Source organism: Trachypithecus francoisi, unplaced genomic scaffold, assembly GCF_009764315.1.
Source record: "Trachypithecus francoisi isolate TF-2019V2 unplaced genomic scaffold, Tfra_2.0 Lachesis_group12, whole genome shotgun sequence".
Lineage (NCBI taxonomy): Eukaryota > Metazoa > Chordata > Mammalia > Primates > Cercopithecidae > Trachypithecus > Trachypithecus francoisi.
Genome location: NW_022681457.1, coordinates 10,544,044 through 10,571,845, shown reverse-complemented (window position 1 = coordinate 10,571,845; position 27,802 = coordinate 10,544,044). Strand labels below are relative to the sequence as shown.

The 27,802-nt window shown below is 51.3% G+C and overlaps 1 protein-coding gene across 4 annotated transcripts in view; it reads left to right on the top strand.

Annotated features, from left to right (window-relative positions):
- Window positions 1-3,943: 3,943 nt before the first annotated feature.
- Window positions 3,944-27,802, top strand: part of PTPRH (protein tyrosine phosphatase receptor type H) — a 30,244-nt gene continuing 6,385 nt past the window's right edge. Inside the window, exons 1-14 of one of the 4 annotated variants that reach the window (XM_033224436.1) lie at window positions 3,944-4,062; window positions 5,216-5,249; window positions 5,460-5,726; window positions 6,853-7,119; window positions 8,418-8,684; window positions 9,918-10,184; window positions 12,573-12,839; window positions 13,959-14,228; window positions 15,468-15,767; window positions 16,109-16,375; window positions 20,247-20,325; window positions 20,439-20,486; window positions 25,131-25,221; window positions 25,692-25,782. In XM_033224436.1, coding sequence (XP_033080327.1) covers window positions 4,012-4,062; window positions 5,216-5,249; window positions 5,460-5,726; window positions 6,853-7,119; window positions 8,418-8,684; window positions 9,918-10,184; window positions 12,573-12,839; window positions 13,959-14,228; window positions 15,468-15,767; window positions 16,109-16,375; window positions 20,247-20,325; window positions 20,439-20,486; window positions 25,131-25,221; window positions 25,692-25,782 — 2,566 coding nt within the window. In that variant the 5' untranslated portion in view covers window positions 3,944-4,011. Of the gene's footprint in view, window positions 4,063-5,215; window positions 5,290-5,459; window positions 5,727-6,852; window positions 7,120-8,417; window positions 8,685-9,917; window positions 10,185-12,572; window positions 12,840-13,958; window positions 14,229-15,467; window positions 15,768-16,108; window positions 16,376-20,246; window positions 20,326-20,438; window positions 20,487-25,130; window positions 25,222-25,691; window positions 25,783-27,802 lie in introns of those variants that run through there. The other 3 variants (XM_033224437.1, XM_033224439.1, XM_033224438.1) reach the window with 3 other exon arrangements.

Here is a 27,802-nt window from a genome sequence, read left to right as displayed (position 1 = left end):
TGGCTCAGGACCGGGAACAGGTGCGAGGCTTTATGGGTGGACGTGCTGGTGCCTCACCCAGATCTCCTTTGCAGGCACCAAACACTCATTCCTAAGCAGTGTGTTGGCTGCTTGCAGATGCCACGTTCTCAAGAGACTTGGTCTTGGCTGGGCGCAGTGGCTCACACCTGTAATCCCAGTACTTTGAGACACCGAGGCAGGTGGATCACACGGAGTCAGGAGTTCGAGACCAGCCTGGCCAACATGGTGAAACCCTGTCTCTACTAAAACTACAAAAACTGGCCAGGTGCGGTGGCTCACGCCTGTAATCCCAGCACTTTGGGAGGCTAAGGTGGGCGGATTATGAGGTCAGGAGATCGAGACCATCCTGGCTAACACGGTGAAACCCCATGTTTATATCTACTAAAGATACAAAAAATTAGCCAGGCGTGGTGGCGGGCGCCTGTAATCCCAGTTACTTGGGAGGCTGAGGCAGGAGAAAGGCATGAACCTGGGAGGCGGAGATTGCAGTGAGCCGAGACTGTGCCACTGCACTCCAGCCTGGGCGACAGAGCAAGACTCTGTCTCAAAAAAACAAAACAACAACAACAACGAAAAGTAGCTGGGTGTGATGGCAGGTGCCATAATCCCAGCTACTCCGGAGGCTGAGGCAGGAGAATCATTTAATCTGGGAAGTGGAGGTTGCAGTGAGCCAAGATGGTGCCACTGCACTTCAGCCCAGGTGACAGAATGAGAGCAAGACTTCATCTCAAAAAAAAAAAAAAATTGAGACTTGCTGTTGCTCTTGACCTGAGAGGAATGTGTTTTACTAGCTAAGAAAGTCATGAAACTCTCTTCCCAGGAGAAGCCCATAGACAAAGATTAGAGGTTAAAAGTTCATATCCTGTCTCTGTAATGGGATCCTTCTGAAGTGATAGCCTCCCTTGGCTCCTTCCTCTGCCCCACACTGCTTTCTTCACTCTCTTTCTTCTGAAAGCAAACCCTCAAACAGTTCATGGGTGTCTGAACCCTTGCCTCAGGCTCTGCTTCTGGGAAACCTGAGCCAAGGCCCTGTGCTGCCCCACTGTGGTGACTCTGGTGCCTGCTCACCAGACCTAGAGATGGTATCATATACACCAAGTAACACTGTCTTGGTGCTTCTTATCACACTGGTAAGAGGAATTGAAAATAACTCAGGTGGTGAGGGTCATGCTAACAGGGTCTCTCATTAGTGGCTCCTTGGGAATTTCTGCTCTTAAGGAGAAAAGAGGAGCACGGCTGAGTCTCTCCTGAGGTTGCTGCTAAGAGGTTGGCTGGGGCTGCATTCATCTGAAGACTGGACTGGGAGTTGGAGGTCCCACATCCAAGGTCCTACAGGTTTTGTTTTTAGTGTGCCTTCCCCATACACAGGCAGCTGCTCCATGAGGACTTTGGAAGCTGGGGAATGTGGGCCATTTTGTGGAGTGGTTGATTTTTTTATTGTTACTTTTTGTTTTTTGAGATGGAGTATCCCTCTGTCACCCAGGCTAGAGTGCAGTGCTATGATCTCGGCTCACTGCAGCCTCCGCCTCCGCCTCCCAGGTTCAAGTGATTCTCCTGCCTCAGTCTCCTTAGTAGCTGTGATTACAGGTATGCACCATCACGCCCAGCTAATTTTTGTATTTTTCAATAGAGATGGCCACCATAGTGGCCAGGCTGGTCTTGAACTCCTGACCTCAGGTGATCCGCCCACCTCGGTCTTCCAAAGTGCTGGGATTACAGGCGTGAGGCACCATGCCTAGCCAAGGAGTTGGGTTTTGAAGAGAAGGCAAGTCTAGTGTGGTAGGATGGTGAGTGTGGAGTCAACATAAGTAATGTGTTTTTTTTCAGACAGGGAGGGTGAGCATGTTTATAAGTTGGAGATCTAGATGGGAGGGAAGAGAGAAAGAAAGAGGGAAGAGAGAGAGAGTGAGTGGGGGAGAGGGAGAGGGAAAGGGAGGGAGGGAGAGAGAAAGAGAGAGAGAGAGATCAAAAAGTATAGGGAGACAGCTGGGTGTGGTGGCTCATGCCTGTAATCCCAGGACTTTGGGAGGCCAAGGTGGGAGGATCACTTGAGCCTAGGAGTTCGAGAGCAGTCTGGGCAACATAACAAGACCCCGTCTCTATTTAAAAGAGAAATTTAAGATATAAGAGAGAAACAGAGAAAGTTTAGAACAGAAACCCAAGTGACTGGCAGGAATGACATCCGGTGCCTACTGAAAGGAAACTTCTCGCAACCAAACCCTTCTGTATACAGATGGGGAAACCAAGGCTCTCAGAGACAGAGAAACTGACTTCCCAAGAGCAGTGGTGCGAGAACTTATTTATTTATTTTGTTTATTTTGAGACAGAGTCTTCCTCTGTCCCCCAGGCTGGAGTGCAGTGATGCAAACACAGCTCACTGCAGCCTCCACCTCTTGGGCTCAACTGATCCCCCCTCCTCAGCCTCCTGAGGAACTGAGACCACAGGCATACACCACCATACCTGGTAATTTACTTTCACTTTTTATAGAGACGGAATCTCCCTATGTTGCCCAGGCTGGTCTTGAACTCCCGGGCTCAAGAGATTCTCTCGCCTCAGCCTCCCAAATTGCTGGAATTACAGACATGAGTAACCATGCCCAGCCGTTTTGTTTTCTGAGACAGGGACTCACTCTGTCACCCAGGCTGGAGTTCAGTGGCACAATCACAGCCTACTGCAGGCTTGACCTCCCAGGCTCAGGTGATCCTCCCACCTCAGCCTCCCGGGTAGCTGGGACTACAGGTGAGCACCATGGCTGGGTAATTTTTTCTTTCTTTTTGTTTTTCTTTGCAAAAATGGGGTTTGCTATATCGCCCGGGCTGGTCTCAAACTCCTGGGCTCAAGTGATCTTCCCACTTCAGCCTCCTGAGTAGCTGGGCACACACCAACATGCCAGGCTGGGGTTTGTATTCTTAACTTCCATACTATATGTGAGATTAAGGCAGTCCACCTGTGCACATAATTAGCAAGTCAACGAAAACACCTTGAAAAGCCCTGGGTGTCAGGCCCCTTCTGAGCACAGGTGGCCTAGGGATGAACTAAAAATAAATGTGACTAAGATTCAAGTGTTTAAAAAGGGCCAGGCATTGTTCCAAGACTTCCCACGTAGTAACTCATCTATTTATCTTAGCATATTTACAAGGGTGCCCATTCTTTAGAGATGAGGAGTCTGAGTCACTGAGGACTTAAGTCATTTGCCCAGGGTCAGATGAATTGCTGATGATGAATATGAATATGCAGATGAATATGCAAATTAGAGAGTCTGTGGTGTGGAAGACAGCGCACAGGGTCCTGACTGGCCTAGAAAGGCCCTGGCCCCAGTGTGGGTCATTTCCAAGCTGAATCCTAATGGAGGAGTAGGTAGGAGACTGCTGGGGGGAAAGTAGGCAGGTGCACCTGGTGGGGGAGACAGTCTAGGCAAAGGCCAGGAGGTGGGAGCCCGCTGGGCTCATTTTGTGAGAGCTGCAGGGGCTTGTGGGAGACAGAGAGGGGAAAGACATCACAGCCTGAATGGCAGAGTGTGCTTCAACGACGAGGGGCGTGAGGTCTAAGCCTCAGGCTGCTCTTGATGTGTAATCACCCAGCAAGGAGGCAAGGGAGTCAGCTGGCTTTTCTCTCAACACCCCCCACTCTCATCCTCTGCGCCACGACCCACGTCCGTGCAGCAGTGGGACGCAGCACCCAGTACCTCGGATGCAGAGGGAGATTTCAGGGGACAAAGTGGAGTGGGCTGAGGGCTGATGATTCTACGTGGGGCTGGAGAAAGGATCGGAGGCGTCTCCAGTGTCAGAGCTAGAGGCAGCAGTGAGGGAGGAAGGTGAGGGCCAGCAGGGCAGGGCTGGAAGCTGGGTTCCACTTCCTCCTCCTCCCCTTCCCGCCCTGGCCTCTGGCTTCACCAATGATCTGGGAAAGGGGAAATTCTTGAGTGTAAAGTCCAGCAGGTGGACGGACCAGGCCTGGGACTCCTGGTGTCCCCGGCAGTATCTGGAGGCATGGCTGGGGCTGGCGGGGGCCTTGGGGTCTGGGGGAACCTGGTGCTGCTGGTAAGTGCTCCCCACCCAGAGCGGGCTCCCAAGGCAGGGACTCCCAGGTCTGAGGGAGAAGGAGCTGGGTCCCTGCACCTCGATCCTGAGGAAGGAGGTGCTAAAGATCCCCTGGAGAAGGAAGAGGGCTTCAGGCTTGGCAGAAACTGTAGGAGAGTCTTACACCTGGGCTCTTAGAGACTGCTGTGTCTGCTGCGGGGACACCGGCTTCACCCGGGCTCTTAGAGACTGTTGGCTGCGGCAGAGACACCGGCTTCACCTGGACTCGTAGATACTGCCATGTCTGCTGCGGGGACACTGGCTTCACCCGGGCTCTTAGACACTGCTGTGTCTGCTGCAGGGACACCGGCTTCACTGGGGCTCCTAGATACTGCCATGTCTGCTGCGGGGACACTGGCTTCAGGCGACACACAGCTGTGCTCACAATGACTGACGGACAGGGAGCAGCCCCTCCTCCCTCAGACTAAGAGTCCAGAACCCCAGACCCTCTTCCCTCAGACTAGGAGTCCAGACCCCAGCCCCTCCTCCTTCAGACTAGGAGTCCAGACCCCAGTCTCTCCTCCCTCAGACTCAGGAGTCCAGACCCTTAGCTCCTCTTCCCTCAGACCCAGGAGTCCAGATCCCCAACCTTTCCTCCCTCAGACCCAGGAGTCCAGGCCCCCAACCTCTCCTCCCTCAAACCAGGGGTCCAGATCCCCAACCCCTCTACCCCCAGACCCAGGAGTCCAGATCCCCAGCCCCTCCACCCTGAGACCCAGGCCCCCAGGCCCTCCACCCTCAGGCCAAGGTTCTTGGTCCCCAACCTTGGTTTTTTTTCTCTCTTCCCAGTCTGTTCATTGCTCTCTGCCCTCGGTTTTCCAAGGCCATATATTTCGGGAAATGAAATCATTAATTTTATCTCTCGGCCTTCTTGGGTGGAGCCAACCCCAGCCCCCGACTCCGCCCCTGCCATGCTCCCCCTTCTCGACCCAGGAAAGACGGTTTGGGTGACCTTCGTGACAGCCAGCCTAGCGCGGGCCCGGTGCAAGGGTGACTCCACCCGTGCAAGGGTGACTCATGGGGCGGGGGACCAGCCGCTCCTCCCAGCCCCACCGCCTCACTGGGCGGAGGAGTGGTTGAGAGGCTGACTCCGTTTTCTCTGGGTTCCCTCCAGGGCCTGTGCAGCTGGACAGGTACCAGGGCGGCCGGTGAGTGACCCCTGCCTGAACTCACTGCCCATTCAAAGAGGTGGGACCACAACTGCCATGAGCCTCTGGGGGGTCCGCGTGGGGCCCAGTGGTCCATGGTAGCGCTTGTGAGCGCTGTTGTTTCTGGACTTGGGGCACAAGCTCAAGCGGTTGGGAGGGATGGTGCGGACCTGGTTCCCTTTTCACCGGACCCTCCTTCCCAATTCTTAGCCCCTAATCTAGTGAGAAACCTGAGAGTGGAGGCTCAGACCACCAGCTCCATCTCCCTGAGCTGGGAGGTCCCCAATGACCCAAACCCACAGAACTCCACCTACTGGGTTCAGTGCACTGGAGACGGTGACAGAACAGAGGCACGACCCACAACAGACACCAACGTCACCGTGGATGGACTTGAACCCGGGTCATTGTATACGTGTTCTGTGTGGGTGGAGAAAGACGGAGGAAATAGCTCTGTGGAGACTGTCACTACTGCCACAGGTAAGAGGCAGTCACTGTTTTATTTTTGTTCCTTTTGTAAGGACAGTGGTAGGGGGTGGGTTGAGAGCTGACAAAATGCGACAGGTTCTTTAGTCGAATCGAAACACAGTGGAAGCCACACATGAGAATTTCAATTTTTCTATCAGCCACGTAAAAATAAGTAAAAAGAAATCGGTCAGCTTGTCTCTCCAAAAAAATTAAAACCTTAGCGGAGTGTGGTGGCGTGTTCCTGTGGTTCCATCTTCTCAGGAGGCTGAGGTGTGAGAATCGCTTGAGCCCGGGAGGCAGAGGTTGCAGTGAGCTCTGACTGGACCACTGCACTCCAGCCTGGGTAACAAAGAGAAACCCTGTCTCAAAAACAAAAACAAAAAAAACAAAAAAAAACAAAAAAAGAAAGAAAAAGAAAACAGAAAGAAACAAATAAACTAAATTACTATGAGACACTTTATGTAGTCCATCAGATACTTTTTTTTTTTTTTTTTTTTGAGACAGAGTCTCACTCTGGTCGCCCAGGTTGGTGTGCAGTGGCATGATCTTGACTCACTGCAACCTCTGCCTCCCAGGTTCAAGTGATTCTCCTGCTTCAGCCTCCCAAGTAGCTGGGATTACAGGCACGTGTCACCATGCCCGGCTGACTTTTGTATTTTTACTTGAGATGGGGTTTTGCCATGTTGGCCAGGCTGGTCTCCAACTCCTGACCTCAGGTGATCCACCTGCCTTGGCCTCCCAAAGTGCGGGGATTACAGGTGTGAGTCACCACACCCAGCAGATACAAAATATTATCACTTTGACATGTAATCAGTATAAAAAGGATCATTAAATATATACACCAAGTATATACCCACAAAAAATACATATATACAAAGGATTAATGAGATAGTTAACATTCTTAATTTCATGCCAACTCTTCAAAAGCTGGTGTGGATCTCACACTAATGGTTCATCTCATTTCACAAAAGCCACATCACAAATGCTCAACACTCACATAGAACTTGTGGCTGCCACACTGGACAGTGCAGAGCTGGGCCTCCCGGCCTCCACCTGCTGGATCCAGGGGTTAAGGAAGGGCTGGAAAGTTCGAGGGCCAGAAACTACAACTCATTTCCCCTCCTGTACTGGTTTTCAGCTCCCAACCCAGTGAGAAACCTGAGAGTGGAGGCTCAAACCAACAGCTCCCTCGCCCTGACCTGGGAGGTCCCCGAGGGCCCAGACCCACAGAACTCCACCTACTGGGTTGAGTACACCAGAGACAGTGACAGGAGGGAGACTCGAAGCACAACAGACACCAGCATCACCGTGGATGGACTTGAACCCGGGTCTTTGTACGTGTTTTCCGTGTGGGTGGGGAAGAACGGAATCAACAGCTCCCAGAAGACTGGAAATGCCACCACAGGTGAGAGGCAGTCGCCATTTGTTTGATCTCTTATTTGTTTAAGGGACGGTAGGCAGGAGAACGTGGCTGATTGTCTGGTCCATAGTCCCTCTGGCCCACATTGAGCCAGGTACCCTTGTCCACATCCTGGGGCAGTCTCAGCTCAGGAGATGAAGAAGGAATGAATGTCCATGGTACCTCCAGCTGCAAAGCTGGGGCCAGTCTGTGTCTAGAACTCTCTAGAATGTGGACCATAATGTCCAGGAGCATCTTCCTGCACTGACAGGAATGTGTAGGGGCCAAGGCATGTTACCTGAGCTTTCAAAGAATGAGATACTGTGAGTGGGGACACTCTGACCCTCTGACTCTTCTTCTAGTTCCCAACTGTGTCCCATATTGAAGATGGAAACGCAGATCATCAGCTCCATGACCCTGATGTGGACAGCTGCCTGTGTCTACACCTCCACTGTCCCATATGGTAGCCACTAGCCACACGCAGCTATTAGATTTAAACTCATTAAAGTTGCATGAAACTGCAAATTCAATTTCATGTTTCATATGTTTGAAAGCCATGTTGAACGGCTTCCATTTCCTTCTCTCTTCTCCTACCACACTTGAAGGTGGGAGAGCATTTTCGTCATTGAGGAAGCTCAGTTGGAAAGCGCTGACTCAAGTCCTTGCTACTCAAAATGTGGTCCGTGTGTAGGTGGCATCCATGTCTCTGAGATCTGATTGGAAATATATTGGCAAGTGACACTGGTGGGAAAAAAAAAAGGGTCGGGGGGGAGTGCTGACTCTCAGCTCCATCCTAGCCCTGCTGAGTGAGAACCTGCCTTTCACAAGGTCCCCTGTGAGATGTACACACAGCAAAGAATGAGAAGCACTGGTCCAGACCATACACCCTGCATCTACTGGCGCCAGGGGTTGAGGGAGAACTAGGAAGTCTGATGATCAAAAATGCCCACTTGGCCGGGCACGTTGCCTCATGCCTGTAGTCCCAGCACTTTGGGAGGCCGAGGTGGGAGGACCACTTGAGGACCGGAGTTCGAGACCAGCCTGGCCAACATGGTGAAAAGATATAAAAATTAGCTGGATGTGGTGGTGCACACCTGTAGTCCCACCTACTCGGGAGGCTAAAGCAGGAGGATTGCTTGAACCTGGGCAGCGGAGGTTGTGGTGAGCCGAGATCATGCCACTGCACTATGGCCTGGATGACAGATGGAGACTCTGTCTCAAAAAAACAAACAAAAAGCTCACTGGCTGCCCCCATTATGTTCTGTAGTCCTGCTCATATTAGATCTTTCTTCCTAATTTCTCAGCCCCCAACCCAGTGAGAAACCTGAGAGTGGAGGCTCAGACCACCAGCTCCATCTCCCTGAGCTGGGAGGTCCCCGATGGCGCAGACCCACAGAACTCCACCTACTGGGTTCAGTGCACTGGAGACGGTGGTAGAACCGAGACACGACCCACAACAGACACCAACGTCACCGTGGATGGACTTGAACCCAGGTCATTGTATATGTTTTCTGTGTGGGTGGAGAAAGACGGAGTAAACAGCTCTGTGGAGACTGTCACTACTGCCACAGGTAAGAGGCAGTCACTGTTTTATTTTTGTTCCTTTTGTAAGGACAGTGGTAGGGGGTGGGTTGAGAGCTGACAAAATGCGACAGGTTCTTTAGTCGAATCGAAACACAGTGGAAGCCACACATGAGAATTTCAATTTTCTATCAGCCACATAAAAATAAGTAAAAAGAAACTGGTCAGCTTGTCTCTCCAAAAAAATTTAAAAATTAGCTGTGGTGGCGTGTTCCTGTGGTTCCATGTCCTCGGGTGGCTGAGGTGTGAGAATCGCTTGAGCCCGGGAGGCAGAGGTTGCAGTGAGCTCTGACTGGACCACTGCACTCCAGCCTGGGCAACAGAGACATCCTGTCTCAAAAAAAAAGAGGAAAGAAAGAAAGAGAGAGAGAGAGAGGGAGGGAGGGAGGAAGAAAGGAAGAAAGGAAGGGGAAAGAAAGGAAGGAAGGAAGGAAGAAGAGAGAAGGAGAGGAAAAGAAAGAAAGAAGAGAGAAGGAGAGGAAAAGAAAGACAGACAGAAAGAGATAAACAAACTAAATTACTATGAGACATTTTATGTAGTCCATCAGATACATATCAGATACATTTTTTTTTAATTTTTTCTTGAGACGGAGTCTCTCTCTGTCTCCCAGCCTGAAATGCAGTGGCATAATCTTGACTCACTGCAGCCTCCACCTCCTGGATTCAAGCAATTCTCCTGCCTCAGCATCCCGAGTAGCTGGGACTACAGGCACGTGCCACCACGCCTGGCTAACTTTTGTATTTTTAGTAGAGACGGACTTTTGCCATGTTGGCCAGGCTGGTCTCCAACTCCTGACCTCAGGTGATCCACCTGCCTTGGCCTCCCAAAGTGCGGGGATTAGAGGTGTGAGCCACCACACCCAGCAGATACAAAATATTATCATTTTGACATGTAATCAATATAAAAAGGATCATTAAATATATACACCGAATATACCCACAAAAATAAAAAATATATAAAAAGGATCAATGAGATAGTTGACATTCTTAATTTCACACCAGCTCTTCAAAAGCTGGTGTGGATCTCACACTAATGGTTCATCTCATTTCACAAAAGCCACGTTACGAGTGCTCAACATTCACGTGAAACTCGTGGCTACCACATTGGACAGTGCAGAGCTGGGCCTCCCGGCCTCCACCTGCTGGATCCAGGGGTTAAGGAAGGGCTGGAAAGTTCGAGGGCCAGAAACTACAACTCATTTCCCTCCTGTACTGGTTTTCAGCTCCCAACCCAGTGAGAAACCTGAGAGTGGAGGCTCAAACCAACAGCTCCCTCGCCCTGACCTGGGAGGTCCCCGAGGGCCCAGACCCACAGAACTCCACCTACTGGGTTGAGTACACCAGAGACGGTGACAGAAGGGAGACTCGAAGCACAACAGACACCAGCATCACCGTGGATGGACTTGAACCCGGGTCTTTGTACGTGTTTTCCGTGTGGGTGGAGAAGAACGGAATCAACAGCTCCCAGGAGACTGGAAAGGCCACCACAGGTGAGAGGCAGTCGCCATTTGTTTGATCTCTTATTTGTTTAAGGGACGGTAGGCAGGAGAACGTGGCTGATCGTCTGGTCCATAGTCCCTCTGGCCCACATTGAGCCAGGTACCCTTGTCCACATCCTGGGGCAGTCTCAGCTCAGGAGATGAAGAAGGAATGAATGTCCATGGTACCTCCAGCTGTGAAGTTGGGGCCAGTCTGTGTCTAGAACTCTCTAGAATGTGGACCATAATGTCCAGGAGCATCTTCCTGCACTGACAGGAATGTGTAGGGGCCAAGGCATGTTACCTGAGCTTTCAAAGAATGAGATACTGTGAGTGGGGACACTCTGACCCTCTGACTCTTCTTCTAGTTCCTAACTGTGTCCCATATTGAAGATGGAAACGCAGATCATCAGCTCCATGACCCTGATGTGGACAGCTGCCTGTGTCTACACCTCCACTGTCCCATATGGTAGCCACTAGCCACACGTGGCTATTAGATTTAAACTCATTAAAGTTGCATGAAACTGCAAATTCAGTTTCACATTTCGTGTGCTCAAAAGGCCTGTTGAGGGACTCCCAGTCCCGCCTTCATCCTCCACTGTGCTAATGCCTACCATATTGGAAAGTCAGAGGCCATCTTCACCACCACACAAGAATCCCTTGATTCTCTCTTATTTTTTTCTTTTTTTTAAGAGTCAGAGTCTCGCTTTGTCACCCAGGCTGGAGTGCAGTGGCAGGATCATAGCTCACTGCAGCCTGAAATTCCTGGGCTGAAGCCATCTGCCCACCTCAGCCTCCCAAGTAGCAGGGACTATAGACGTGGGCCACCATGCCTGACTAATTTATTTTTTTTAGAGATGAGGTCTTGCTATGTGATCCAGGCTGGTCTCTAACTCCTGGCCTCAAGCAGTCTCCCAACCTCTGCCCCCCAATTGCTGAGATTCCAGGCGTGAGCAATTGTGCTGGGCCATGGGGCCTCTCTTAGGCAGTGACTCCAGGCATAAAGCCTTCACCTTTATGATATAATCTCCTTGGCCGGGCACGGTGGCTCAAGCCTGTAATCCCAGCACTTTGGGAGGCCGAGACGGGCGGATCACGAGGTCAGGAGATCGAGACCATTCTGGCTAACACGGTGAAACCCCATCTCTACTAAAAAATACAAAAAACTAGCCGGGCGAGGTGGCGGGCGCCTGTACTCCCAGCTACTCGGGAGGCTGAGGCAGGAGAATGGCGTAAACCCGGGAGGCGGAGCTTGCAGTGAGCTGAGATCCGGCCACCGCACTCCAGCCCGGGCAACAGAGCGAGACTCCATCTCAAGAAAAAGAAAAAAAAGAAAAAAAAATCTCCTTGTAAGGGCCCTACCTCTTAATGCTATTTCATTGGAGATTAGGTTTCAGCATATGAATTTGTGGAAGGGGACACACATATGGAGACTATAGTACTACTAAAATTATGACCCACGTGTGAGCTGCATCAGTGTTCCGGGAAGCTGACTGGAAATGAGTATCTCAGCTCCACCCCAGACCTACTGCTCAGAACCCGCATTTAACGAGATCCCCCGTGAGATGTGCACACATTAAAGTTTTTTCTTTTTTTCTTTTCTTTTCTTTTCTTTTTTTTTTTTTTTTTTTGAGATAGAGTCTTGCTCTGTTGCCCGGGCTGGAGTGCAGTGGTGCAATCTCAGCTCACTGCAACCTCTGCCTCCTGGGTTCAAGTGATTCTCATGCCTCAGCTTCCCGAGTAGCTGGAATTACAGGCGCCCGCCACACCATGCCTGGCTAACTTTTGTATTTTTAGTAGAGACAGCGTTTCTTTTTTTTTTTTTTGAGATGAAGTCTCACTCTTGTTCCCCAGGTTGGAGTGCAATGGTGCAATCTCGGCTCACTGCAATCTCTGCCTCCTGGGTTCAAGCAATTCTCCTGCCTCAGCCTCCCGAGTCGCTGGGATTACAGGCACCTGCCACCACGCCTGGCTAATTTTTGTATTTTTAGTAGAGAAGGGATTTCACCATGTTGACCAGGTTGGTCTCGAACTCCCGACCTCAGGTAATCCACCCGCCTCGGCCTCCCAAAGTGCTGGGATTACAGGCATGAGCCACTGCGCCTGGCCAAGACAGCGTTTCTACTAAACCCCGTTGACCATGTTGCCCGGGCTGGTCTTGAACTCCTGACCTCAGGTGATCCACTTGCCTCAGCCTCCCAAAGTGCTGGGATCACAGGCGCGAGCCACTGCGCCCGACACATTAAAGTTTGAGAAACACGGTCTAGAACATACACCCTCTGTCTGCTGGTACCAGCAGTTGAACAAGAGCTAAGATCATGGAGGGCAGTGAGGGGCCCACTCCTGCCCCATTTTGTTCTGTATCTCTGCCCACATAGGATCTTCTTCCTAATTTCTCAGCCCCCAACCCAGTGAGAAACCTCCATATGGATACTCAGACCAACAGCTCCATCACCCTGAGCTGGGAAGTCCCCGATGGCCCAGACCTTCAGGACTATACCTACTGGGTAGAGTACACTGGAGACGGTGGTGGAACTGAGACCCGAAACACAGCAAATGCCAATGTGACAGCTGAGGGACTCGAACCCGGAACCTTGTACACATTCTCTGTATGGGCAGAAAAAAATGGAGCACGTGGCTCCAGGCAGAATCTCAGCATCTCCACAGGTAGGAACCCTCAGTGCCCACTCCCTGTTTTGGTGAGAGGTTCAGAACCGGCAGCAGCAGCGTGGCACTTCCTCTGGGCTCTGGCTCTGTAGTCTAGGCTCTTCAGCCTCTCTGAGCTCAGGCATCCCCCTCTCCAAGTTCACAGGTAGATGTAATGACAGCTGGGGGCTGGCTCTGCCCTGAAGAAGAAGACAGCCTGTGCAGACGTCTCCTGCCGCTGATCGTGGGGCTTCGGGGGCACAGGCCTTTTCTTTCTTCCCCTTCCCCTTCCTCTTTCTTTCTTTCCCTTCCTTCCTTCCTTCTTTCCTTCCTTCCTTCCTTCCTTCCTTCCTTCCTCCCTCCCTCCCTCCCTCCCTCCCTCCCTCTCTCTCTCTCTTTCTTCTTTCTTTCTTTCTTTCTTTCTTTCCCTTTCCTTCTTTCCTTCTTTTCTTTCTTTTTTCTTGAGACAGAATTTTCCTCTGTCACCCAGGCTGGAGTGCAATGGCACAATCTCAGCTCACCGCAACTCAGCCTCCTGGGCTCAAGCAATTCTCCCGCCTCTGCCTTCCAAGTAGCTGTGACTACAGGCAGGCACCACCACACCCAGCTAATTTGTGTATTTTTAGTAGAGACAGGGTTTTGCCATGTTGCCCAGACTTGTGTTGAATTCCTGGCCTCAAGTGATCCACCCACCTTGGCCTCCCAAATTGTTGGGATTACAGGCGAGAGCCACTGCACCTGACCTCTCTCTCTCTCTCTCTTTTTTGAGATGATCCTGCTCTGTCTCCCAGGCTGGAGTGCAGAGGCAGCCTGAACCTCCCAAGCTCAAGCGATCCTCCCACCTCAGCCTCCCTAGTAGCTGGGACTACAGACATGTGCTACTGTGCCCAGCTAATTTGTTTTAATTTTTAGTAGAGCTAGAGTCTCACTATGTTGCTCAGGTTGATCTCAAATTCCCAGGCTCAGGTAGTCCTCCCGATTTAGCTTCCCAAAGTGCTGAGATTACAGGCCTGAGCCACTGTGCCCTGCCAGGAAGTGTTTCTTAATGAGCTGGGCTGCACAAGGACAGGGCATAGCACTGTGTTCTGGACTCTTGGGGACTAGGGGACGTGGAAATCCTGACTCTGCTCCCTCTCCCAGCCCCCAACGCAGTGAGAAGCCTCAGCAAGAAGGACGGAACCAACAGCTCTATTACGTTGCGCTGGACAGCTCCCCAGGGCCCAGGCCAGTCTTCCTACACCTACTGGGTCTCATGGATCGGGGAGGGTATGACTGACCCCAGGACCCAAAACACCTCAGGTACTGAAATCATCCTAAACAAACTGGAAGCTGGCCGCCTGTACCACCTCACTGTCTGGGCCGAGAGGAATGAGGTCAGAGGCTATAACAGCACCCTCACTGCAGCCACTGGTGAGACACGGTTGGTTCTGAATACAACTCTATTAGTATGGGGGAAGGGAAAATATGAAGGGACTTTGGGAGCTCCTTGGGAGACGAAGAGTATCCATGGGTCCCTCCAGCCTCACCGGCCGGAGCTTAAACCTATAGGCCCCGTTCCTAGCGGGTGTCATCTCTTAGCAGACAGGGCTTTCCAAACTGTGGGACCTGTTTTTTCTCCCTTTGGGAAATGGGCTCTTTGGGGTCAGGGAGAGCCCTCAGTTGTCCAGAACCACCTCTCAGGAGCTGACAGTCACCAGCTGGACAATAGCCAATAGCTGGTCCCAGGGAATTAGATGAACCAAGAGGGCCCCATCTCTCAGCCTGGGCACGGTGGGTCCCACTCATGAGAAAAATCAAAATCACTCTGGAGACTAGGTTCATTCTTTTTGGTTTGTTTTTGTTTTTTTTTGAGACAGGGTCTTGCTCTGTTACCCAGGCTGGAGTGCAGGGGTGTGATCATGGTTCACTGCATCCTCGACCTCCTGGGCTCAAGTGATCCTCCCATCTCAACCTCCTGAGTAACTGGGACCACAAGCATGAGCCACCATGCCCAGCTCATTTAAAACATTATTTTTTGTAGAGACAGGGTCTCATTATGTTGCCCAAGCTGGTCTCGAACTCTTGGGCTCAAGTGATCCTCCTGCCTTGGCCTCCCTAGACACTGAGATTATATGAGTGAGCCACCATGCCTAGCCTAAACCTGGAACTCTTCAATCCTTGGTCATTTGGGCTAAAAAGATGAAATTTGTCAGCTCCCTCTAGAAACGTGGTGTGTCTAGAGTGAGAAGGCACCCTACCTGGGGTTCCTGTGGGAAAGAAAATACAGAGATCAGATCTCAAGGGCTATGAGAGGTGGTGGACTACAAATCCCATCACACCATGGAGCCATGACTTCATAAGCTGCAGCGATACAGAGAGTCCATGGCCTCATGGGAGTTGTAGTTTCAGTGGGTGAGATTGGTGTGCATTTGGGAAGAACAAAAAGATGACAGGGTGGGACCCAGGGCTGTAGCCAGGGGATGGAGAGGGCTAGGAGATTCTGGTCCCCACAATCTTTCAGTGTCTAGGCTCTTTCCTGTGGTTCAGCCTCCTTAGTCACTGGAGCCATTGATAATGGGTATCTCAGCTTTGCTGGGGGGGAGAGGCAGGCAGGCTAAGGTAGGAGGGTCTTCGAGGATACCCACTTAGGCCTCTGTTCTCACTTCTCAGCTCCCAGTGAGGTAACAGATCTCCAGAATAAAACTCAGACTAAGAACTCAGTCACACTGTGGTGGAAGGCCCCTGGAGACCCCCACTTTCAGCTGTACATATACTGGGTCCAGTGGGCCAGCGAGGGACATCCCCAGAGGGGGCAATATCCCCGAGCGAATTGGGCCAACCAGACCAGTAGGACCAATGAGACACAGTACAAGGTGGAGGCCCTGGAACCCGGGACTCTGTACAACTTCACCGTGTGGGCGGAGAGGAATGACGTAGCCAGTTCCATGCAGAGCCTCCGTGCGTCCACATGTGAGACACTCCCCTTCCTGCCTTCACATGGTGAACTGGGCTTATCTCAGGCCTTGAGGGCTGAGAGATGAATGGAATACAAATCCCATCAGGCCACGGGCCATGACTTCATGAGCTGCAGTGATGGAGGAGCCCAAGGCCTCATGGGAGTTGTAGTTGGAAGGGACTTAATTTGTGTCCATTTGGGGAGGACAGAAAAGGAGGGAAGATGAGGTAATTTGCATTTGGGGAGGAAGGGATGGGCTTATCTCAGAAAACTGGCCTGAGTAGTGGGGGTGGGGGTGGAGGGGGTGGAAAACCACCTTGGATGGTGTTGCTGACCTCTTGCTTCCTTCACCCAGACCCAGACACAGTCACCATCACTTCCTGCGTCAGCACCTCAGGGGGCTATGGAGTCATCTTGACCTGGTCCTGCCCCCAGGGAGGCTACGAGACCTTTGAGTTGGAGGTGGGAGGACAGCGGGGCTCCCAGGACAGATCTTCATGTGGGAAGGGTGTGTCTGTGTCAGGTCTTGGGCCGGCTCAGTCCTACCCAGCCACCATCACGACCATCTGGGATGGAATGAGGGTTGTCTCTCCCTCTGTGACCTGCCACACTGAGAGTGCAGGTGAGCGGAGCCGTGTGGGTCAGGCAGCTACGATGAAATTCTCAGTAGACCCCATCAGGCCCCGTTGTGAGGAAATCAATGGGACTCTTTCGTTTCTCATTTCCTTTGAAACATCATTTTTATTTTATATTTCGAGATGGAGTTTTGCACTTGTTGCCCAAGCTGGAATGCAGTGGTGTGATCTCGGCTCACTGCAATCTCCACCTCCCGGGTTCAAGTGATTCTCCTGCCTCAGCCTCCTGAGTAGCTGGGATTATAGGCGCCTGCTACCACACCCAGCTAATTTTTGTTGTTGTTGTTGTTGTTGTTGTTGAGGCGGAGTTTCGCTCTGTCGCCCAGGCTGGAGTGCAGTGGCCGGATCTCAGCTCACTGCAAGCTCCGCCTCCCGGGTTTACGCCATTCTCCTGCCTCAGCCTCCCGAGTAGCTGGGACTACAGGCGCCCGCCACCTCGCCCAGCTAGTTTTTCTGTATTTTTTAGTAGAGACGGGGTTTCACCGTGTTAGCCAGGGTGGTCTCGATCTCCTGACCTCGTGATCCGCCCGTCTCGGCCTCCCAAAGTGCTGGGATTACAGGCTTGAGCCACCGCGCCCGGCCCACCCAGCTAATTTTTATACTTTTAGTAGAGATGGGGTTTTGCCATGTTGGCCAGACTGGTCTTGAACTCCTGACCTCAAGTAATCCTCCTGCCTCTGCCTCCCAAAGTGTTGGGATTACAGGCGTGAGCCACCGCACCTGGTCCATCCATTCATTTTTATTCATTCCCTGATCCAGTTGATGGATCAGTTGAGTAGTTTCCACTTTTGACTGTTACAGGTAATGCCACTAGGAACGTTTGTGGACAGGTTTTGTGCAGACGTATGTTTGTATTTCTCTTGGGTCTATACCCGGTAGTGGTACTGAGGGATCACATGCGAACTATATGTCTAACTGCCCCCCCCTCTTTTTTTTCCTAATGTGGTTGTATCATCTTGCATTAATCAATGGGATACTTGAAGAAGTTTGGAGCTTAGACTTTGGAAAGACCTGGCCATGTGCCAAGACCATGGCCATAAGCCTCACTCTTCCCCATTGATCACTCCCTAGGAATAGGGTTTCTTATGAGATTGGGTCTCCAATCTGGAGAGAGACTAGGGGTTGATGCAGCGATCAGTGGATGCTGTTTGAACTGGGCTTTGCCAGACCCCATTGCCTGGAAAGTTCTCTCCCTTAGTAACAAGGATCCCTGAGAGAACAGGTCCTCTAGTCCAATTCTGTGAGCCCAAGTCCATGAACAAGTCTCCCCTATAGGCTGTAAGACTCTGCAGTTCCCTGTCAACAAGTACACTCTTCCCAGGATTGTTGAGAAGCTGCAGCTTGGTGGCCTTCAAGGCTGATGGAGATGGGCCATAGGCTTGAGTCTACCCTTAAGACCAGACATTTAATGACAGGTCTTGGAAGAACTGTGCCATCAGCCTGAGAGCAGCCATAGACACCACACCACAGATCAGCCAGGCGCGGTGGCTCACGCCTGTCATCCCAGCACTTTGGGAGGCTGAGGCAGGCGGGTCACCTGAGGTCAGGAGTTCGAGACCAGGCTGACCAACATGGAGAAACCCTGTCTCTACTAAAAATACAAAAAATTAGCCAGGCCTAGTGGCGTGTGCCCGTAATCCCAGCTACTCAGGAGACTGAGGCAGGAGAATCACTAGAACCCAAGAGGTGGAGGTTGCAGTGAGCCGGGATCGTGCCATTGCACTCCAGCCTGGGCAACAGGGCAAAACTCTGTCTCAAAAAACAAACCAAAAAAAAAAAAAGACACCACCAGATCTCGGTAGGCTCCGCTGCTGGAGAGCCCTTCCCCAGCCAGCAGGACCTCTGAGAAGATGAAGCCTCAATTCTGGGGAGAACAGAAGCCGTCCATGCTGGGGACGATTTCACAACCAGCACAGTGCTTCCTCCGCCTCGGCACTACAGATGTTTCAGGCTAGATCCTTCTTTGTTGCGGGGAGGGGGTGGGTGGGGGGCATCCTGTGCATTGTAGGATATTGAGCCACACCTCTGGTTCCCACCAACTAGATGCCAGTAGCACTCCCACTTCCCAGCTGTGACAACCAAAAATGTCTCCAGACATTGCCCAGTGTCTCTTTGGGAAGAAAATCACGCTTGTTGAGAACCACAAGTCTAAGCTAAGGAAGGTGAGAGTCCCTTTTGCTTTTGTTTTTGTTTTTGTTATTTTTTGAGACATGATTTCCCTCTGTTGCCCAGGCTGGAGTACAACAATACGATCATGGCTCACTGCAGCCTCCACCTCCCAGGCTCAAGTGATCCTCCTGCCTCAGTCCCCTGAGTAGCTGGGACTACAGGCATGTACTACCATGACCAGCTATTTTGTTGGGGTCCTTTTTTTTTTTTGAGACAGAGTCTCGCTGTATCACCCAGGCTGGAGCGCAGTGGTGCAATCTCAGCTCACTGCAACCTCTGCCTCCCGAGTTCAAGTGATTCTCATGCTCAGCCTCCTTAGTAGCTGGGATGACAGGTGTGCACCACCATACTCAGCTAATTTTTGTATTTTTAGTAGAGGCGGGGTTTTGTTATGTTGCCCAGGCTGGTCTCAAACTCCTGGGCTCAAGTGATCCACCCACCTCAGGCTCCCAAAGTGTTGGGATTACAGGCGTGAGCCATCGCACCTGGCCAGGAGTCATTCTTCAGCACCCAGGTCACTTCTGAAAATGATGGACAGTTGACTTTTGAACAATGGTCCCCTACACAATAGAAAATCTGCATATAATGCCTGGGTGCGGTGGCTCACGCCTGTAATCCCAGCACTTTGGGAGGCCAAGGCGGGCGAATCATGAGGTCAGGAGATCAAGACCACCCAGGCTAACATGGTGAAAGCCCATCTCTCCTAAAGACACAAAAAATTAGCCGGGTGTGGTGGCGGGCGTCTGTAGTCCCAGCTACTCAGGGGGCTGAGGCAGGAGAAGGGTGTGAACCAGGGAGGCGGAGCTTGCAGTGAGCTGAGATCGCACCACCGCACTCCAGCCTGGGCGACAGGCTCAAAAAAAGAAAAAGAAAAAAAATCTGCATGTAACATTTGACTCCCCCAAAATTTAACTACTAATACCTACTCTTGATTGGAAGTCTTACCAATAACATAAAGAACATATATTTTGTCTGTAATATGTACTGTGTACTGTATTCTTTTTGTTTGTTTGTTTGTTTGTTTTTGAGACAGAGTCTTGCTCTGTCACCCAGGCTGGAATGCAGTGGCGCGATCTCGGCTCAGTGCAAGACCCGCCTCCCGGGTTCACGCCATCCTCCTGCCTCAGCCCCCGAGTAGTTGGGACTACAGGCGCCTGCCACCATGCCTGGCTAATTTTTTTTTTTTTTTGTATTTTTAGTAGAGACAGGGTTTCATCGTGTTAGTCAGGATGGTCTCGATCTCCTGACCTCGTGATCTACCTGCCTCGGCCTCCCAAAGTGCTAGGATTACAGTCATGAACCACCCCGCCTGGCTGTACTATATACTGTATTCTTATAATCAAGTAGCTAGAGAAAAAAAGTTCTTAAGAACATCCTAAGGAAGAGAAAATGTATTCACTGTTTATGAAGTGGATCATCATAATGGTCTTCATCCTTGTGGTCTTCGTGTTGAGTAGGCAGAGGAGGAGGAGGAAGGAGGGGGGCTGGTCTTGCTGTCTCAGGGGTAGAGGAAAATCCATGGATAAGTGTGTAAGTATAACTGGACCCACGCAGTTCACACCCGTGATGTTCAAGGGTCAGCTGTAGTTGGACCAGGCTTCTGGGGAAGAGGAAAGGCTGGGCAAGGTTGGAGACAGATGACAAGATAAGACCTGCGTTCTAAGAGTTCCCAATGACTCCTCCCCACAGGGGTCATTGCTGGAGCCATCGTGGGCATCCTCCTATTTCTCATCCTGGTGGTCCTGCTGTTTTTCTTCCTGAAGAGGAGGTGAGACGCCGCACAGGGCTGACCGCCTGGAGGGTGGGGGCTAGAGAAGAAGGAGGAGGATCCCTGGTTGCAGCCTCACCCCTGAGCCTTTCGTCCTAACGTCCTTTTCCCAGGAATAAGAAGAACCAGCAGAAACCAGAACTCAGGGATCTGGTCTTCAGGTGAGCAGAAGGTCTCGGGGGTGCATCGGAAAGAATCTGGTCAAATCAAGGGGTGTTTGCTGGCTGCCGGCTGGGTCAGAGGGCTTTCCTTGAATATGCTGCCTAAAATATTCCCACGGGGTGTGGCGGCTCACGCCTGTAATGCTAACACTTTGGGAGGCTGAGGTGGAAGCATTGCTTGAGGCCAGGAGCTCGAGACCAGCCTGGGCCACCTAGTAAGACCGCCAGAGGGTGGATCAGTGCATCTACCCACAAAGGTCTCAGAAGGGACCCAGGCCTCTGCGACTTCTGCGACGGGGACCACAGCCCTTCCATCTCGACTCACTCCCCAAGCAGCCTGGGCCAGTGAATTCAGTTCTGGTCTCAACTCCTGGACATTCATTCATTCATTCAGCAGAATTCATTCATTCATTCATTCAGCAAATATCAGCTGAGCACCAGCATGTATCAGGCACTGTTCTAGGTGCCAAACAAACAGCAAATTAAACCAAGATTCCTGCCCGCCAGGGGCTTATATCCTAGTACAGGAGATATCAGTAAACAAGATCGCTGGGCGCGGTGGCTCAAGCCTGTAATCCCAGGACTTTGGGAGGCCGAGACGGGCGGATCATGAGGTCAGGAGATCGAGACCATCCTGGCTAACACGGTGAAACCCCATCTCTACTAAAAATACAAAAAATTAGCTGGGTGTGGTGGCGGGCCCCTGTAGTCCCAGGTACTTGGGAGGCTGAGGAGGAGAATGGCAGGAACCTGGGAAGCGGAGCTTGCAGTGAGCCAACATCACACCACTGCACTCCAGCCTGGGTGACAGAGCGAGACTCCATCTGAAAAAATAAAAATAAATAAATAAATAAATAAATAAATAAATAAATAAAGTCATTAAAAATATGATATAAACTTTCAGACAGAGCCAGGCACAGTGGTGCACACCTATAATCCCAGCTACTCAGGAGGCTGGGGCAGGAGAGTCACTTGAATCCAGGAACAGAGGTTGCAGTGAGCCGAGATTGTACCATATATATAAAGAATAAACTTGGAGACAAAGCAAGAGGAGGGGATAGGAAGGGTAGAGGAATATTTTGATATTCTTTTTTTTTTTTTTTTTTTTTTTGAGGTGGAGTCTTGCTCTGTTGCCCAGGCTGGAGTGCAGTGGCATGATCTTGGCTCACCACAACCTCCACCTCCCGGGTTCCAGCAAATCTCCTGCTGCCTCAGCCTCCTGAGTAGCTGGGACCACAGGCATGCACCACTACGCCCGGCTAATTTTTGTAATTTTTAGTAGAGATGGGGTTTCACTATGTTGGCCAGGCTGGTCTCGAACTCCTGACCTTGTGATCCACTCACCTTGGCTTCCCAAAGTGCTGGGATTACACGTGTGAGCCATGGCCCCTGGCCTATTTTGATATTCTTCTAATGTGAAAATTAGAAGAAATTAAAGAGAAAATCAGAAGAATTATTTTATTTTATTTATTAATTTGTCAAGACAGGGTCTCACTCTGTGGCCCAGGCTGGAGTACAGTGGCCCTATCATAGCTCACCACAGCCTCGACCTCCTGGGCTCCAGTGGCCCTCCCACCTCAGCTTCCCCTGTAGCTGGGACCACAGGCATGCACCACAATGCCTGGCTAGTTTTTAAATTTTTTGTAGAGATGGGGGTGGGAGGGGGCGGTCTTACTAGGTTGCCCAGGCTGGTCTCAAACTCCTGGCCTCAAGCAATCCTTCCACTTCGGCCTCCCAAGTGTTAACATTACAGGCGTGAGCCGCCACACCCTGCAGGAATATTTTAGGCAGGATATTCAAGGAAAGCCTTGCTAACGAGATGACTAAGAGGAAGTCATCTGAGTACAAACCTACGCAAGTGGGAGAGGAGCAGTGCACGCATCTGGGAAGGGCGTTCCGAGGACAGGGGCAGGCAAGTGGAGGGCCCGAGGCAGCAGCACACGTGAGATTCAGAGAACATCATGCATCTCCCACTGAGTACAGCAAGGAAGGGGAGGGTGGTGGTAAGTGAGATCAGAGACGTCAGTGGGGCCAGAGCAGGCACAGGCTTGTAGATGAAAGTTAGGACTTTGGATTTATTGTGAGATGGGAGTTCTTGGAAGATTTTGAATAGATTAGTGACACAGTCTAACAGGTGTAAGAAGCAAAGGGAAGAGATCTGTAATAATCCAGACAAGAGGCCAGGCGCGGTGGCTCACACCTGTAATCCCAGTACGTTGGGAGGCCAAGGCGGGAGGATCACTTGAGGTCAGGAGTCCGAGACCAGCCTGACCAACATGGTGAAACCCCGTTTCTACTAAAAATACAAAAATTAGCCGGGCATGGTTGTGGGCGCCTGTAATCTCAGGAGGCAGAAGCAGGAGAATTGCTTGAGCTTCGGAGGCCGAGGTGGCAGTGAGCCGAGATCACACCACTGCACTGCAGCCTGGGCAACAGAATGAGACTCTGTCTCAAAAAACAAAAAAAAGAGAAAGAAAGAAAGTGAAACTACAGGAATGGGCCAAACCCTGTAAGACGTGTGTGTCCAGTGAGAAAAGTGGCTTGGGGTTGGACACTGGGGAACAGTTACCTTTTAAGACGGACAGAGGAGGAGGGACCTGCCCAGGAAATGGATGAGCAGCAGCTGGGTAGGTGGGGGCCAAGCCAGGACTGGTGTTCAGGAACAGTGCAGATCCAGGAAACAGGCAGGCACAGGAGGTGGTGCTAAATAATACGGAGCAGTGAGGCCGGTGGGGGCTGAAACGTGGCCTTTGCAATGACAGACAGGGAGGTCATGACGATTTTGGAGAAAGGTGTTCCCTGGAGTGGTAGATAGACTCCAGGCCATGGTGATGGGATGACAGGAAGGAGAAACACTGGTCTGCATGAGAAGTTTGAGTGTAGGGCTGTCTGAGTAGGTTTATTATTATTATTATTTTATTTTTTATTTTTTGAGATGGAGTCTCCCCGTCACCCAGGTTGGAGCATAGTGGTGTGATCTCGGTTCGCTGCAACCTCCGCATCACGGGTTCAAGCGATTCTCCTGCCTCAGCCTCCTGAGTAATCGGGATTACAGGTGCGCAACACCACGCCCAGCTGATTTGTGTATTTCTAGTAGAGATGGGGTTTCGCCATGTTGGCCAGGCTGGTCTCAAACTCCTGACCTCGTGATCCACCTGCCTCAGCCTCCCAAAGTGCTGGGATTACAGGTATGAGGCATTGCGCCCGTCGAGACAGCATTTATAAAATTCTATTACAAGCTGGGTGCAGTGGCTCATGCCTGTAATCCTAGCACTTTGGGAGGCCGAGGCAGGAGGATTGCCTGAGATCAGGAGTCTGAGACCAGCCTGGGAAATACGGTGAAACCCTATCTGTACTAAAATACAAAAAATTAGCCGGGTGGGGTGGCAGGCACCTGTAGTCCCAGCTACTCGGGAGGCTGAGGCAGGAGAATTGCTTGAACCTGGGAGGCAGAGGTTACAGGGAGCTGAGATCGTGCCACTGTGCTCCAGCCTGGGCGACAGAACGAGACTCTGTCTCCAAAGGAAAAAAAAAAAATTATATTACAAGAGGAAGAGTGAGAAGGAGCTGAAGTTCCATGAAGTCAAGCAACTTTTTCTAATGTTTTAATTTTAGTTTTAAAAATTGAGACAGGATCTCACTCTAGGCTGGAGTATAGTGTGGCAAACACAGCTCGCTGCAGCCTTGACCTCCTGGTTCAAGTGATCCTCTCATCTCAGCCTGCAAGTAGCTGGGACCACAGTTGTGCACCACCATGCCTGGCTAATACTTAAATTTCTGTGGAGACAGGGTCCTGCTGTGTTGCCCAGGCTGGTCTTAAACTCCTGGGCTCAAACAATCCTTCTACCTCAGCCTCTCAAAGTGCTGGAATGACAGGCGTGAGCCACCGCGCCGAGCCTCCCTTGTTTTTGAGGCTGAATCATAGTCCATTGTATGGCTCGACCACGTTTGGTTTATCTGTTCTCCCATAGATGGAGGCTTAGGTTGTGTCCACCTCTGGGCTATCCTGAACATTATAGATATGGGCATGCAAATAGGTTTTTGAGTCTTTGCTTTCAGTTATTTTGGGGATATACCCAGGAGTGGCATTGCTGGATCAAAAACACCTTTTCATTGATCCCAAAAGCACTATATATATATAAAATATACATGTGTGTATATATATACACATACACACACATACATATATGTGTGTATATATATATACACATACCATTATTATAAGATTTCAGTGAGTGGAAAGGATATATATGTGTGTGTGTGTGTGTGTGTATATATATATAGAGAGAGAGAGAGAAATGGACAGAGTCTTGTTCTGTTGCCCAGGCTGGAGTTCAGTGGTGCAATCTTGGCTTACTCAACCTCCACCTCCCCAGTACAAGCGATTCTCCTGCCTCAGCCTCCTGAGTAGCTAGTAGACTATAGGCAGACACCATCACGCCCGGCTAATTTTTGTATTTTTAGTAGAGATGGGGTTTCTCCATGTTGGTCAGGCTGGTCTCAAACTCCTGACCTCAGGTGATCTGCCCGCCTCAACCTCCCAAAGTGCTGGGATTACAGATGTGAGCCACCATGCCCAGCCCTCAAAAGTACAAGATTAAAAGAGGTTACGGTCTTTTCTCCCTGCTCCCCCAAAACCCGTAGCTTCCCAGGGGACATCCTGGCTGAAGACTTCGCTGACCACGTCAGGAAGAATGAGAAGGACAGCAACTGCGGTTTTGCGGACGAGTATCAGGTAGGGACAGGACAGAAGGGCTGAGCTCAGCCTCCCTCTGGTGGCCTAATCCCCAATCCCCACGCCCTGGCCAGACCTCATGGCTTTCAGGATTAAGCAAAAGCAGCATCGCATAAGTCATTGGATTGTGCAGAGATTCCCAGGCATGTTATCTTTCCGCTCACTGACATCTTAAAATAATGGCGGGTCAGTCCTAAAGTAACTCTCTCCGCTCCCACCAAGTGAGTCCTTTCTCCCCTGACACCTGCTTTCTTGCCTGCCGAGGAAGTCCCATGGCTCCCTAAATCCTCCTGAACGCCCCACAGGGCAGGTGGCACACATATGTTCTGTTTTGGTGGGTGCCATAGAATCTCAGGGTACAAGGGATAAACAAGGGGTGATGTCGAAGAAGGCCAGGGGAGCCTGGGGGGTACCCTCGAGGAAAGTAGAGAAAATCCAACACCAGGTACCGCCTCTGCCTGCACCCCCAGCAACTGTCCCTGGTGGACCACAGCCAGTCTCAGATGGTGGCGTCAGCTCCAGAGAACAACGGCAAGAACCGCTACAGAAATGTACTGCCCTGTGAGTCGTAGGCTTCTGCTGCTTTCGTCCCAGCCCCAATCTACCGAGTACCCCATCCCCGTCCCCTTCTCCTACCCGCTTTGAGAAACAAGACCTGCCTCCTACCGTGGGTACCCCACACACTTTTTTCTTTATTTTTCTTTTCTTTCTTTTTCTTTCTCTTTTTCTTTTTCTTTTTCTTTTTCTTTTTTTTTTTGAGACAAGTCTCGCTCTGTGGCCCAGGCTGGAGTGCAGTGGTGCGATCTCGGCTCACTGCAAGCTCCGCCTCCCGGGTTCCCGCCATTCTCCTGCCTCAGCCTCCCGAGTAGCTGGGACTACAGGACCTGCCGCCACACCCGGCTAATTTTTTTTTTTCATTTTTTTTTTCTTTTTTTTTATTTTTGAGACGGAGTCTCGCTCTGTGGCCCAGGCTGGAGTGCAGTGGCCGGATCTCAGCTCACTGCAAGCTCCGCCTCCCGGGTTCACGCCATTCTCCTGCCTCAGCCTCCCGAGTAGCTGGGACTACAGGCGCCCGCCACCTCGCCCGGCTAGTTTTTTTGTATTTTTAGTAGAGACGGGGTTTCACCGTGTTAGCCAGGATGGTCTCGATCTCCTGACCTTGTGATCCACCCGTCTCGGCCTCCCAAAGTGCTGGGATTACAGGCTTGAGCCACCGCACCCGGCCCACCCATTTTTTTCCTTTGAGACAGAGTCTTGCTCTGTTGCCCAGGCTGGAGTGAAATGGTGCCACCTTGGCTCACTGCAACCTCCACCTCTCGGGTTCAAGCGATCCTCCCACCTCAGCCTCCCTAGTAGCTGGGACTACAGGCGCCTGCCACCGTGCCTGGCTAATTTTTGTATTTTTAGTAGTGACTGGGTTTCACCATGTTGGCCAGGCTGGTCTCAAATTCCTGACCTCAGGTGATCCACCCGTCTCGGCCTCCCAAGTGCTGGGATTACAGATGTGAGCCACCATGCCCAGCCCTCAAAAGTACAAGATTAAAAGAGGTTACGGTCTTTTCTCCCTGCTCCCCCAAAACCCGTAGCTTCCCAGGGGACATCCTGGCTGAAGACTTCGCTGACCACGTCAGGAAGAATGAGAAGGACAGCAACTGCGGTTTTGCGGACGAGTATCAGGTAGGGACAGGACAGAAGGGCTGAGCTCAGCCTCCCTCTGGTGGCCTAATCCCCAATCCCCACGCCCTGGCCAGACCTCATGGCTTTCAGGATTAAGCAAAAGCAGCATCGCATAAGTCATTGGATTGTGCAGAGATTCCCAGGCATGTTATCTTTCCGCTCACTGACATCTTAAAATAATGGCGGGTCAGTCCTAAAGTAACTCTCTCCGCTCCCACCAAGTGAGTCCTTTCTCCCCTGACACCTGCTTTCTTGCCTGCCGAGGAAGTCCCATGGCTCCCTAAATCCTCCTGAACGCCCCACAGGGCAGGTGGCACACATATGTTCTGTTTTGGTGGGTGCCATAGAATCTCAGGTACAAGGGATAAACAAGGGGTGATGTCGAAGAAGGCCAGGGGAGCCTGGGGGGTACCCTCGAGGGAAAGTAGAGAAAATCCAACACCAGGTACCGCCTCTGCCTGCACCCCCAGCAACTGTCCCTGGTGGACCACAGCCAGTCTCAGATGGTGGCGTCAGCTCCAGAGAACAACGGCAAGAACCGCTACAGAAATGTACTGCCCTGTGAGTCGTAGGCTTCTGCTGCTTTCGTCCCAGCCCCAATCTACCGAGTACCCCATCCCCGTCCCCTTCTCCTACCCGCTTTGAGAAACAAGACCTGCCTCCTACCGTGGGTACCCCACACACTTTTTTCTTTATTTTTCTTTTCTTTCTTTTTCTTTCTCTTTTTCTTTTTCTTTTTCTTTTTTTTTTTGAGACAAGTCTCGCTCTGTGGCCCAGGCTGGAGTGCAGTGGTGCGATCTCGGCTCACTGCAAGCTCCGCCTCCCGGGTTCCCGCCATTCTCCTGCCTCAGCCTCCCGAGTAGCTGGGACTACAGGGACCTGCCGCCACACCCGGCTAATTTTT